Source organism: Nycticebus coucang, chromosome 6 (genome assembly GCF_027406575.1).
Source record: "Nycticebus coucang isolate mNycCou1 chromosome 6, mNycCou1.pri, whole genome shotgun sequence".
Taxonomy (NCBI): domain Eukaryota; kingdom Metazoa; phylum Chordata; class Mammalia; order Primates; family Lorisidae; genus Nycticebus; species Nycticebus coucang.
Window position 1 is genome coordinate 91622139 of NC_069785.1, and position 12837 is coordinate 91634975.

At 43.3% G+C, this 12837-nt stretch overlaps 1 protein-coding gene across 1 annotated transcript in view; it reads left to right on the forward strand.

Moving 5' to 3' along the window:
- The first annotated feature begins 1193 nt into the window (after window positions 1-1193).
- The window catches only part of CPE (carboxypeptidase E), a 147466-nt gene continuing 135822 nt past the window's right edge, over window positions 1194-12837 (forward strand). Inside the window, exon 1 of the mRNA XM_053593414.1 lies at window positions 1194-1736. Within this exon, the coding sequence (XP_053449389.1) occupies window positions 1430-1736 (307 nt within the window). The 5' untranslated portion in view covers window positions 1194-1429. The remainder of the gene's footprint in view (window positions 1737-12837) is intronic.

Below are 12837 nucleotides of genomic sequence, written 5' to 3' on the forward strand. Positions count from 1 at the left end.
CAAAACCCAATGGGTTATTTATTTACATAGTATTTTCATTTGTGCTGTCCCCGAATTCAAACCGAAACCTCTCCAGGGTAACATCTGCTACAGACATTGCTCCAAGAATATAAATCCCGACTAAGGACTGGGCATTTAAAGCTGTAAATAAATTTATAATTTTATAATAGCTTTGCAAAAGGAATGGGCGTGTCATTTATCACCATCAGAGCTTTCTTTCTGTTTAACAGGATTAATTTTATTTATTTATTTATTTATTATTATTATTTTCAGTTTTCGTTGGGGTCAGGTTTGAACCCACCACCTTCAGTATGTGGGGCCAGTGCCCTACCCCTTTGAGCCACAGGCGAGAGACAGTCTCACTTTGTCGCCCTTAGTAGAGTGCCATAGCGTCACAGCTCACAGCAACCTCCAGCTCTTAAGCTTAGGCGATTCTCTTGCCTCAGCCTCCCAAGGAGCTGGGACAACAGGTGCCAGCCACAATGCCTGGCTATTTTTTTGTTGTAATTTGGCCGGGGGCGGGTTTGAACCCGCCACCCTTGGTATATGGGGCCGGCGCCCTATTCACTGAGCCACAGGTACCCCCAACAGGATTAATTTTAATGCTTGACTAAATCCTTTGCCTAACACACCAGCAGAGTTGTACCTAGTTTCCCCACCGTGTCACAGAGGAGGCTTGGTGCAGGCACTGCCAGATAACATTCCTATCGGGGTTCCTTTTTATGTTTTTTATTTTCCAAGGAAGAATCCAGCAATGTGCATACATACAATGAAAGCCAGTGTCTGCCAATTGATAAAAAAACATTTCTAGTCTCTTAAACCTCACCAAAGAGCACAATGTTCTAATTTCTGGCCGGGCTCTGCAATAAATGAAAACCCAGCCCTTGATACAGTTGGCAAAGTGGCAGCCAATCCTGCCTCTTTGTTTCTGGTTTTTTTTTTTTTTCTGGAACATTCTCTAATTCTTGGTGCATCAAGATGAGCACGGATTGGCTTGGAATCGATGCTGCTTTAAAACGCTTTACTAGCAATCCAAGACTAATTTTTTCTATATGCAGTGTCAGGGGCGAGTCATGGGTCGTCTCTCCACAACAGCAGCGCCGGGAACCCAGACCTTCCTTGTCATTCCACCTGCGCCATCCGGGGCGCCATTTGGACGTGGGTCTGAGCCAACCAGTGCGGCGGGCAGCCGCCCCCCCGTCCGCGCGCGGTGGTTTCTCCCGCAGCTCCCCTGGGCGGGCGGCGGTAGTGCAGCCCGCCGAGCCGCAGCGCCGCGCCCGTCCTCTGGGCGGCCCCCGCGCGCTCCTGACACCCGGCCGGGAAGGTGCGCGAGCCCAGCTGCCGCCGACTCCCCGCCCAGCAGCGCGGGGGCTCCGCCAGCGCCGGGCAGACAAAAGAAGCCGCAGGGCAAGGCTCGGCCGGGCGCGCGATGGCGGGGTGCGGAGGCCGGGCGCTGCTGACTCTGTGCGCGGCGCTGGCCGCCTGCGGGGGGCTTCTGGGCGCCGAAGCGCAGGAGTCCGGGGCGCCCGGGGCGGGCATGCGGCGGCGCCGGCGCCTGCAGCAGGAGGACGGCATCTCCTTCGAGTACCACCGCTACCCTGAGTTGCGCGAGGCGCTGGTGGCCGTGTGGCTGCAGTGCACCGCCGTCAGCAGGATCTACACGGTGGGGCGCAGCTTCGAGGGCCGCGAGCTCCTGGTCATCGAGCTGTCCGACAACCCTGGTGTCCACGAGCCGGGTAAGGGCGCTGCGCCCTGCCAGCCCTGGGGGCGTCCCGGAGGGCGGCAGAGGGTCGCAGTGGGGCGTGAGGGAAGGAGGGAGGGGTCTGGGCTGCCTCCGCGTCCCGGTGTCCGGGGCGGAAGGTGGGAAGTGGAGGGAGGGCTGGAGACCGGGGAGACCCCGACCTGGGCGCTGCGGATCGCCGGCCTGGCGCCCCTGTCCGCAGGCGGTCTCCCCGCCCTTAGCCACCTCTACTGAGCTTGGGCGAGGGCTTGAAGGCGGGAACACAGACCCTGCAGATCCCGGCCCGCAAACCCGGTGGCCGCGCTCAGTTTACTGCGTGGAACGCCAGAGGGAAGAGGGTCAGCCCTCGCTAAGGGTCAGCTTTCCTCGCTGACAGCGGGAGAAAGCTGAGGCGCACAGGGCAGGGCTTTAGAGGAGCAAGGCAGAGTCGTCTGTCATTTGTGTCCTGATTCCCAGAGGACCAGCCTACCGGTCCTGCGGGCTCTGCGTGCCTGTCCCCACCTAGGGGTGAGTGTTGGGGGCGCGCGCTGCGGCCCGGGAGCGTCCAGGAGGCCCGCCCGTCGGGCCGTGGTGTGAGCGACCCGGGTCCTCCTGCCAGGGACGGTGCCTCCAACAGCCTTCCTAGTTTGAAACTGCACAGGACGTTCTAAGGGAAAAGGACAATTCCATTTGTCTGCTTTGAGGTGGCTGGTTTGTGACCAGGTTTTTAATCCAGCTGACAATCCCCCATGGCCATTTTACGCATCTTCCTTAGGAGTGTGTGAAGGCACGTTTTAATTTATGTGATGCATTTAGTGTTAGTGAAGAGGTATTTAAAAATTGTTCTTGGGGCTGTTTTTTGAAATTATGTTTCTGCTCTTCGGAAATGACAGGCCAAATGATTTGTACCTGCTGATAGTAAAGGTCCTGTTGAAGTGAGTCAGGCTAATTAGCAGCGTGCAATGCTTAATTTTTTTTTTTTTTTTTTACGAAGAAAGCAGGAAAAATAGGGTAAACATTTTTGAGGAAGGGCCAGAATAGTGTTATAATGATACCTATTTAAGAAGCAAACTGAGAGGGGATTACAATAGGTGATCAGTAGACATTCTGATCTTCAAATGTATAGTATGTGGATTGATTAAAAATAAATCATCAGGAAACATTTCTTATCTTCAAGTAATAGAAGAAAAAGGGTTTGCATAAGTTTGCTGTCAAAACCCCCAAATCACATCCTAGAAAGCATTTAGTATACTGTACTCTAGCAGGATTCAGCATGTAGAATTGGAAATTTTCGACGATTAGTTCATACTATGATCTGAAAATGTTGAAGAATTTAAAACGCACAACTCGTTTTCATCTAAATGGAATAACCAGACTTGTCTTGACCTAGCTCCTGCTTGTGAAAAAAGGAGAATGGTCTCAATTATATTCACCCTTTCGTTTGCAATAACATCTCTGCTTTCTTTGGTTTGAAATAACATTTTTTTCTTCGAAATAACATTTCCGATTCAGCTTTAGAAAGTAATTCTTAACAAACTCATTTGCTCAACTCAAACTTTGATGAAGTTGCATGTGTTCATTTTATTTTCCAGCAAGAGAGAGGTGTCAGGTTCATTCATCTAGAGTCTTTTTCCTAAACTTTAAAAACAATGTAGCTAATTTCTAACAATTTAGTTATCATAATAGAAGAACTCCAATAAAACAAAGTAACATATGCAGGTAAAGCAATTCCCTGTGGTGCAAAAGCCAGTGAGTCGGTGAGCAGTTTGCTGGGTTGCACTGGTAGAGATGTTTAGTGATACAACCAGCCTTCTTCCTGAGCAGGAAGAAGTGGCCCTTACACCTGTTTGGCACAGGCTATGGGCTGTACTTGAATTTATCTTTGGAAATGAATCTCTCAGATGTTCAACATTTGAATTCATCAAAAAAAGAAAGAAAATTCCATTTGGAATTGAAATATCTACAAGAAATATCTACACCTATTCTGTGCTGACCCCATAGAAATCAGCTTGATTCTTGCCCAGCTGAGTGTTGGGGCGTCATCATTTTGTCTCACTTTGGAGATGTGCAAAGATCTATTGGAGGAAGGTGTGAGTATCAGCCAACCTCAATGGTCAGGACCACAAAGGGTCTTGACATCAGTCTCATCTCCTCAGACACTGTTAGTTTAGTCCCTAGGTGGGTGTCCTGTATTCTGAAGGTCAGTGCTGTGGCTGGTTTGGGAACTGGGATTGAGACTGTGCCAGTGGCTGATTCCAAGTGCTCAGGTAAGTCTCCATTACGTGTGATTCCTGCCAGGAACGATCACTTGCCCTATTTTTCTTTCCTTTTAGTTCTGTTTTATACTTTTTTTCTTATTTCCACCCATAAGGACTCCTGTGTTCAAACCCAAACATGTATTTTCCTAGGCATACTTGACCATTACTAAAGCACAGTATTCATAAAAGAAACCTTTATTAATTTATGTCTAAGTAATAAAACCCGTGTTCCCAGACCATTCCTCTTAGAGTGAAATATGAGGTAAGGTCAGTTTGTTTAAAACACTAATTCTTTTATATGTAGTTCAAGATTGTTTTAGGGGGAGTAAATTTGACTTATAGATTTGAATGCTATCTTAAAAACATTCTTTCGAGGATGGATTTTTCTCTCTCACGGGCTGGAATGATTATTTTGGACTGATTCCTCCCTTCTACTATTCCCTGAATTTATACACTATAAAGTTTAAAGTATAAATACCAGCATGCATGGGCCAAATCTTGTGATGGAACATTTAATGCTGGCAAAATTTCTACCCAACTTGAAAAAAAAAAGAATTGGGACCTTTGATTATTTGTATGGCCTCTTTTTATAACAGACTCGTGTCTATTTGTGGGAAATGATTACAATGAAGCAGCACCTTACAATTGGCGAAGATAGGTGTTAGATTTAGGAGAAGAATTTACATCTACTACATGTGGTCAAGAGTTATTTTTAGACTTGAGTGAGTCCACACAGCTTTTGCCAGAAGTAATGTTCTTGATTGGCTTCTGATTGGCTAATGAGAGAGAGGGAAATTGGGCAGGCCCCTCACATTATATCCTTTGCTCAGACAAAAGAGGCAGCTTTCTATGAAAACTGGACAGGGCAGATGAATCCCCTGGATCACCTGCCAGCAGCTTCCCTACAGGCTTACCACAGGGTGAAATCTCTACTTTGCACTCTCTTCCTTTGGGGAAGATACTATAATGAAATTCTTCAAAATAGCCCCTGTAAGGGGGCATCTGTAGCTCGGTGGTTTGGACGCTATTCACATGCTCTGGGGCTGATGGGTTCGAACCCAGTATAGGGACTGCTAAACAAAAACAAAAACAAAAAATAGCTGGGTGTTGTGGTGGGCACCTGTAGTCCCAGCTACTAGGGAGGCTGAGGCAAGAGAATCGCTTAAGAGTTTGAGGTTGCTGTGAGCTGTGACGCCATATCTCTCTACTGAGGGTGACAAAGTGAGACTCTGTCTCAATAAAAAAACAAAAACAAAATAGCCCCTGTAAAGGGTGACATTGTAACCCAGCTTTTCCCAAATGTGTGCAGTGGAACCTTAGATCAATAAGCAGGTTTGTAGACTGCAGGACTTACCAGAGAGCTCTTAACACGCTACTGATACGTTTCTCCAAGTTAGATGTATACTATCCAGTCTTTCCCAATCCTCTTACCATGCGATTCCCCTGCCTTTTTGGAAAAAGCTGATCTCGAAACTAGTGCTACAGTAGCTTGAGAAGCACTTCAACCCATTATCATTCCTCATTGTGGTATTAAAGATTCATTTGGCTGTTCTCTAGCAGAAAGTCTTGTGTAGGGAGTCCTCATGGGGGGGGGGAAATACACGTTTTTATTATTATTATTATTATTTTTTGGCCTAAAACAGTAGAGAGGTTTATGTAGAGAAAGCATTAATATTACACTGACTGAAATCAGAGCTTGATTCTGACGTAAGGAGATGCAGAGCAAATAATTCTGATTGGGAAGATAGACAAGTGAATCCCAACTCTTTTTTTTTTTTTGAAGTTTTTGGCCAGGGCTGGGTTTGAACCCACCACCTCTGGCATATGGGGCCTGTGCCCTACTCCTTTGAGCCACAGGTGCTGCCCCCAACTCTTTTTTTATTGTTAAATAGTCTCATGCCTTCAACGTCTGTTTACCTGTTTTTCTTGTCTACAAAATGGGAATCCTTTAACAACTCAGCCCTCACAGGATTGCCGTGAGGCCAAAGTGGGATTGGTTGCAGAGGCAACTTCAGTGCCGTTGCTTCTGTCTATTTATGAGGAGATGAGCTAGTTTGCAAACCCCTTCTTTACTTTGGGTTAGAGCAGACCCCTTGGCCGTGTTGCCTTTGAGCTCTCTTCCCCTGTGCCTGCTGACTGCTCCCGCTGCAGCTGTGCTGAGAGGACCTAGGTGACAGCCTGAAGGGCCTGTTCCCTCTTCTGTTTTCTTGTTCGCAAATGTGTATGTTTTTAAAACGTGGGGCATTCCTGCTTCTTTTTCTGTTCACCGTCCTTACTCAGTAGTCAAAGTGTTCATCATTATCTGAACATGTCTTTATGACTGTTTCTTCAGGTACTGAAGTAGACGTAGGGCGATTTCACAGTTTTTATTGGCAGTCTAACTCATTTTCCTAAAGAATTTATAACGAAACTGTTCAGGTTCCAACTTATTCTTTTACAATCATAGCAGGAATGAAAGATTTAGGAAATCTCCTTTCTCACCCCTCCTTAACTTTCTTGCCTGCTGGAGTTCCCTCTTTGTGTCTCCATAGTTCTTTGGAAAGCCGTGACGGGGAGGATCATGGCAGACACTTTGCTGCCCGGGGACTTGAGTTCAAATCCTGGCTCTCTTGTTTTTAACTGAGCGCTCCTGGGCAAGTCAATTAAATTCTTTCTACATCCCGAATTCATCATCTATGAAATGGCAATAGGGTGATGATCAATACAAAATGGTAAATACAAAATGCTTTTTTTTTTTAGCATTTTATATTTTTATATTGTTTATTTTTTATTGTTGGGGAATCATTGAGGGTACAAAGAGCCAGCTTATACCGCTTACATTTGCTGGGCAAAGTCCTTCTAATAACAGTATCCCGTCCCCAAGAGGTGTGTCAAAATTCTTAATTCACTGTGTGTCAGCCATTATTATAACCTCTGTTACAGCATTTTCTGTCGTTTATCTGTGTGTTTCCCTGAGCTTCTTGCATTCAGGGATTGTATTTTGTTTATTTTTTTTATCCCAAATGTCTAGGACTATACTTAGGACCTACTTGTACTCAATGAGTATTTGTTGAATAAAATTTCTCAAACAGCCAAGAATGCACATCACAAAACCAAATTGCGTTGAGGGCTAATGTTGCCCTTATGCGTATCAGCATGCCGGAAGAATGATAACAAGAAAGGTTGGCAATGGCATTTTTCTCACTTTATTTTTCATGCTGAGCTCTGTTTTGGTGGTGGAGACCCGGCCAACTGCCCGTCTGCTGGAGTTTCAGTTACAGACTTGCCACGTTGTCTCTGACTGCACCAGTAAAGGGCTCTTTTCCTCCTGGCTCTCTTCTCTTCTTTGGACAGTCTAGAAAGTTAAACTGATTTTTAAGTCTTAAATACAAGTTTTTAGTCATAATCAGTAAAAATGTATTCAGTAAAATTTTACCTTCTAGGGTGGTGCCTGTGGCTCAAAGGAGTGGGGCACCGACCCCATATACCGGAGGTGGTGGGTTCAAACCCGGCCCTGGCCAAAAGAAAAAAACTGCAAAAAAAAAAAAGAAAATTTACCTTTTAAAAATCTCCATGAGCCCATAGTGTCGCACATTAGGAACTACGGTTTGTTTTCAACACAGAAGTTTTGCGTGCCCCCCAGGCTTGGGTTTCCCTTCCCTCCTGAGATGGATTCGAGTTGCACACAGGAACACACAGGTTTACCAGAGCGATGGCTGTTGAGTCGAATGAACTTAAATTTGAAGCATATTTAAATGTGTGCTTTCCTTCCCTTCCCTAAATTACTGGAATTGCTGTTACTTTCTCCATGAATGTTTCTCTTTTAAAATTTGGGACGTGGTGTTTTGTAAGTGATCTGACAGTCAGCTTTTCCTAATAAAACACGGCCTGAGAAGAAGCCTGTTTCTATTACCAGAACCTTTTATTATTTTCAAATGATGTATCTACTTTGCCTGACCCCGAATGAGTAATCTTTGAAGGATAAGGTGGCATAAAGTATTTCAGGGTTGACTCTTAAACAAAAATAAATGTGTTAATTCTGATAATATAATCTGTGACAACTTTCTACTTATAGTAAACATACTGTTTGTTTTTACAGAAGTCTATTTACTATGAAATCATTGCTAAGCATCAAAGTTCTATAATAGTAATTAAAAAAATCCTTACTTAAAAAATAATTTCATTTCAAACAAAGGCTAATTATGTAAAGAATGGGTGCAAATCATTTGTTTTCTATATGAGGCTAAATATAACTTTAAACTTAAGTTCAGATTGCTAAAATCTCCCTTGAGGTGGTTATGCACATCGAGGTAACCGCGAGAAATGGTCTCACTGATTTGCCCAATGCCAACAGCTCTTCCTGTGTTCAGATCCCAGAGTGATGCTATCTGGTTGGACCTACCCAGTCTCTTTCTACAGATCTGGAGGGACTTAAAACCAGAAGAGCTTTCCTTCACTGTACAGCTGCTATTCACTAACATTGTGTAATTTTTTTGCAAGAAGTATCTTATTCTAGAACTCAGCTCAACGACTTGCACCAATCACTTTTTTTCCCCCCAAGACAGAGTCTCATTTTGTCACAGGAACCTCAGACTCTTGGGCTCAAGCAGTTCTCTTGCCTCAGCCTCCCAAGTAACTAACTATAGGCACCCACCACAATGTCTGGCTATTTTTAGAGATGGGGTCTCGCTGTGGCTCAGGCTGGTCTTGAACTCCTGAGCTCGAACAATCTACCTGCCTCCATCTCCCAGAGGGCTGGGATTACAGGTGTAAGCCACCGCACCCGACCTCTTTTTGGAGACAGAGTCTGACTCTGTCTCCCAGACTGGAGTGCAGTGGTGTCACCATAACTTTCTGCAACCTCAAACTCTTGGGATTGAGCAATCCTCCTTCCTCAGTAGCTGGGACTACAGGTGTGTACCACCATGCCTGGTTAACTTTCTATTTTTTGTAGACACAGGGCCTTGCTCTTGCTCAAGTTGGTCTTGACCTCCTGACCTCAAAGGACCCTCCAGCTTTGGCCTCCCAGAGTGCTGGGATCATTAGGTGTGAGCCACCCCGCCCAGCCTCCAATCATAAACTTAGACTATGAGTCAAGGGCATTGAAACTTTAGTACCAAAGCTGGGCTGTCACCTCACTGACCAACATTCTGAATATACTTTTTCCTTTTTTATGTTTTTTATAGTCCAAGGGTAATTTCTAAAACAACTTTTCCTCTTAACTATTAAAAATATTGCTGTGTAGCATTCCAGACTGAAATCAACTTTCTACAGTGAAAACATAGGCTTTTGCTAATATAACTAATAATTTCAATTTAGGGAATATTTAGTGAACACCCGCCATGCCTGTGTTATTATCTGTCACCCTTTGAAGCAAGTTCTCCAAATGTGTTATTTCTTGCTTTGGATTCACTCTTCTGTGGAGTCGAGCTTAATTTGCCTGCTGTGTATCTGGTGGGCCTTACTTGCTTCTGCAAAACGCTTGCTGCGTGTGGACAGAGGTGGAAGGCTTCCTTCCCCATCCTGTTCTTGAACTTACTGAAAATGTTAACGACATTTGCAAAATAAAATACTTTTGTCCTTTTTGTGTTTCAGGTATGGTGATGGACATCTGACTGTGAAGTACAACAGTCCTATTGACATAGTTTCATTTGCTTCAAATTGTGACTTTGTTTAGCACTTTTTTTTTTTTTTTAATTTACTAGGGAAAACCAGTCTTATTCATTGTGGGAACTCAGTAAACGTTAAGCCAGATTCTCAGCATAATCAGCATCATGGGAATTAAGTTAATGCACTTTGGAAACTGCTTTAACTCCACCAGACTGACAGGCCTTTACAGAGCTCATGCAGAGAGAAGTCAGCTTGTTAGATGTATTTATGTATTTTCTCAAGAGTCAAATTCAGTTTTTGGAAAATACCAAAGCAATAAATAAATATAGATAGATAATTCTCACATGAATACTGGGTACACATATACACTCACACAAATAGTGAAGGATGTTATGTAGATATATAGACTAAAATACTAAAATACTATCTGTACATGTAGGTTTTGTCTGGGTTTTGATAATGGCAAGGTAATTGTGAATGCAGAAGTCATCTTACATTGTTTTAAAGTCCAAATTTGTTTAAGTATTTATGTGTATAGATTTTGGTTACATCTTTAAAATAGCCTTTATTTTTCTTGTTTCTACTTCTATTCATAGCTATTATCAGGGTTTGTATTTACTTCTGTTTGTAGCTGTCAGGAATTTAGAATTTTCTCTTCTGTCTGAATGGTTGACTCTTAAAAACATCATTTTGCAGAAGTTTTTTCTTTCAAGAAATGTTCTTGGGTTGTTATTGTCCTCTCTAAATCTGATCATATATTCTACCAGGGTTTTAAATAACCAAGCTAAATCCGTCTTTGCTTTCCTAAGAAGGCTAAGTGGGTACCCTCTGAAGTAGGTCTGAGGAACCTAGTGGATATTAATGTGGCCCACATTTTCTTCTTTATGTTTCTTTTATTACCCGTGGATATTAAAATAAGGACTGGTAGTGGTCTGAATATCATTTGTGAGGCTTCTGTCTGATAAACGTGGGCCCTAAACAAAGGGGATGTGTGTGGGCACATTTACTATTAACCATTTACACGTAGCTGCCCATCTTTATAAACAACCTACACTTTGGTCCTAAATTAAGTTTTCCTATTCTTATCACAGGTTAAGAAATTAGATAATATTTATCTTTACAGGAACTTTATGCTTGAAAAATCTTCCCTCTGTGAAAGTGTTTGAAAGCAAAATCAGACCAGGTCATGGTGGTGTGGGCCTGTAGTCCCAGCTACTTGGGAAACTCAGGCAGGAGGATGGCTTCAGCTAAGGAGTTTGAGCCCAGCCCAGGCAACATATTACATAAATTTCCTTTTTTACAAAAGCTCTTAACACAATAATTTTTAATAATTTTAATTTATGTCCTGCAAAAATGCACATAAATTAATGTTATTAGGTATTAGAAAATCTTAGTAAACATGCTAAGAATAGTTACACTATAAGAAAGGTAATTTGAAAAGCTTATTTATTTTTTATTTTTATTTTTTTGTAGAGACAGAGTCTCACTTTATGGCCCTCGGTAGAGTGCCGTGGCATCACACAGCTCACAGCAACCTCCAACTCCTGGGCTTAAGCGATTCTCTTGCCTCAGCCTCCCGAGTAGCTGGGACTACAGGCGCCCGCCACAACGCCCAGCTATTTTTTGGTTGCAGTTCAGCCGGGGCCGGGTTTGAACCCACCGACTGAGCCACAGGCGCCGCCCGAGAAGCTTATTTTTTAAAGGAGCTATTTTAGAAAGTCTTTATGGAGCTGTCTGAGTCTTCAGATAGGCACATTTGGCTAAGTTTGTATTGCCTTTGTTCACCAAAGAGGGACAGTCTATTACTGGCTGCATGAAAGAGCCTAATTTCATCTAGTCCACATCCGTAGCACTCTGTAGTTCATCTCTGACCAAAGATCAAGAGTTACAAAATGAGGTTTCAAAATTATGGCTATCAATTCAGTTAGAAGTTAATGATTTATAGCATTGCTTGTGTCGGAGTTTTCCTTCTCTCTGGAAAACCGTTCTTGTCGAAGCCAATTTTGTGGCCAATCATACTATAAGGGTTTAGAAAATGGAGGTGACGTACAAACACTGACATAATACATTTTGTAAAATTGCTTGGCAAAATGGACACCATTAAATGTAACTAAGATAATAACTGAACAGGTCGGAACATCCCATGAAAATGATATTTTCAGTTAGATTTGCAATGTCTTTTGATAATGTCAGTGCTTAATTTCACAGTTAGCAAATTGTCAAGTGATGCATCCTCCCAATTCTCAAGGGCAGGTTTTTAACTGTCTGTTCTTTTCTGGAGCCAGAACAGCGATGGCACATTTTGTTGTGGACCATTCAGGTTATTGGTGGAACCCGTCGTGGGTTCTCAGTGTGTTGTTAAAAGTGATGAATGGATGACACACATATTAGATACACTGGTACATACTTTACCAGACCAATAATTGTGGACATGCACCCACACCCCTTCTTCCACCTGCAGAGCAAATAGTTACGTCAATGTGTAATTTTCACATGACCTTGAGGAAGGTGGCCATTTCTGCCAGGTTAATTGCTGTATCCACAGTGCCTGGGATGTGCATTTCATCACCACCTGGGCCTGTGTTAGTGCTTTACCCAAGACCACTCCTGTTTCTTGTTCTGGTCCTTTCCACTAGAGCCCTGGCTGTGTCACCTCTAGGTCTGCTGCTCAGTGAGGCACAGCACCCTGGCTGCTTTTTCGTATTAGAACCAAGCTGCTAAAGGGCTTTTGTCATCAGGAGGACAACTCTGTAAGTTGTACCCAAAGGATCAAAGTCACCGATGACACTTAGCATTCAACTGATTTTTAAATTTTTTAAATTTATTTTTAATTTTTTTTTATTGGAAAAGGGTCTTGCTATATTGCCCAGGCTGTACTCACACTCCTGGGCCCAAGTGATCCTCCTGCCTCAGTGATCCTCCCAGTAGCTGGGACCACAGGCGCCACCACTGTGCCCCACTTAGCTTTCAACTGAATACTACACGTGTCTGTATTTGTAAGAGCTGTGCAGCCCTATCAAAAAGCATGATAAGGAAATCAAGGAAAGTCTTTGGAATGAGATGGAAGATATGTTAAGAGCCATGGAAGTACAAAGTCAGATTAGTGGTGTAGTTAATTTGGGAGAGAGTTAGTTGTAATTCATCTTGAAAAGTAAGTAATTAGAAACATAAACCTGTGGAAATGGTTTAAATCATCATCACTCTCCTCTTTTAGGAGAACAAATGAAATAGAAATGATAAAAGGAGACAGAGCATAGCAACTGGTAAGAA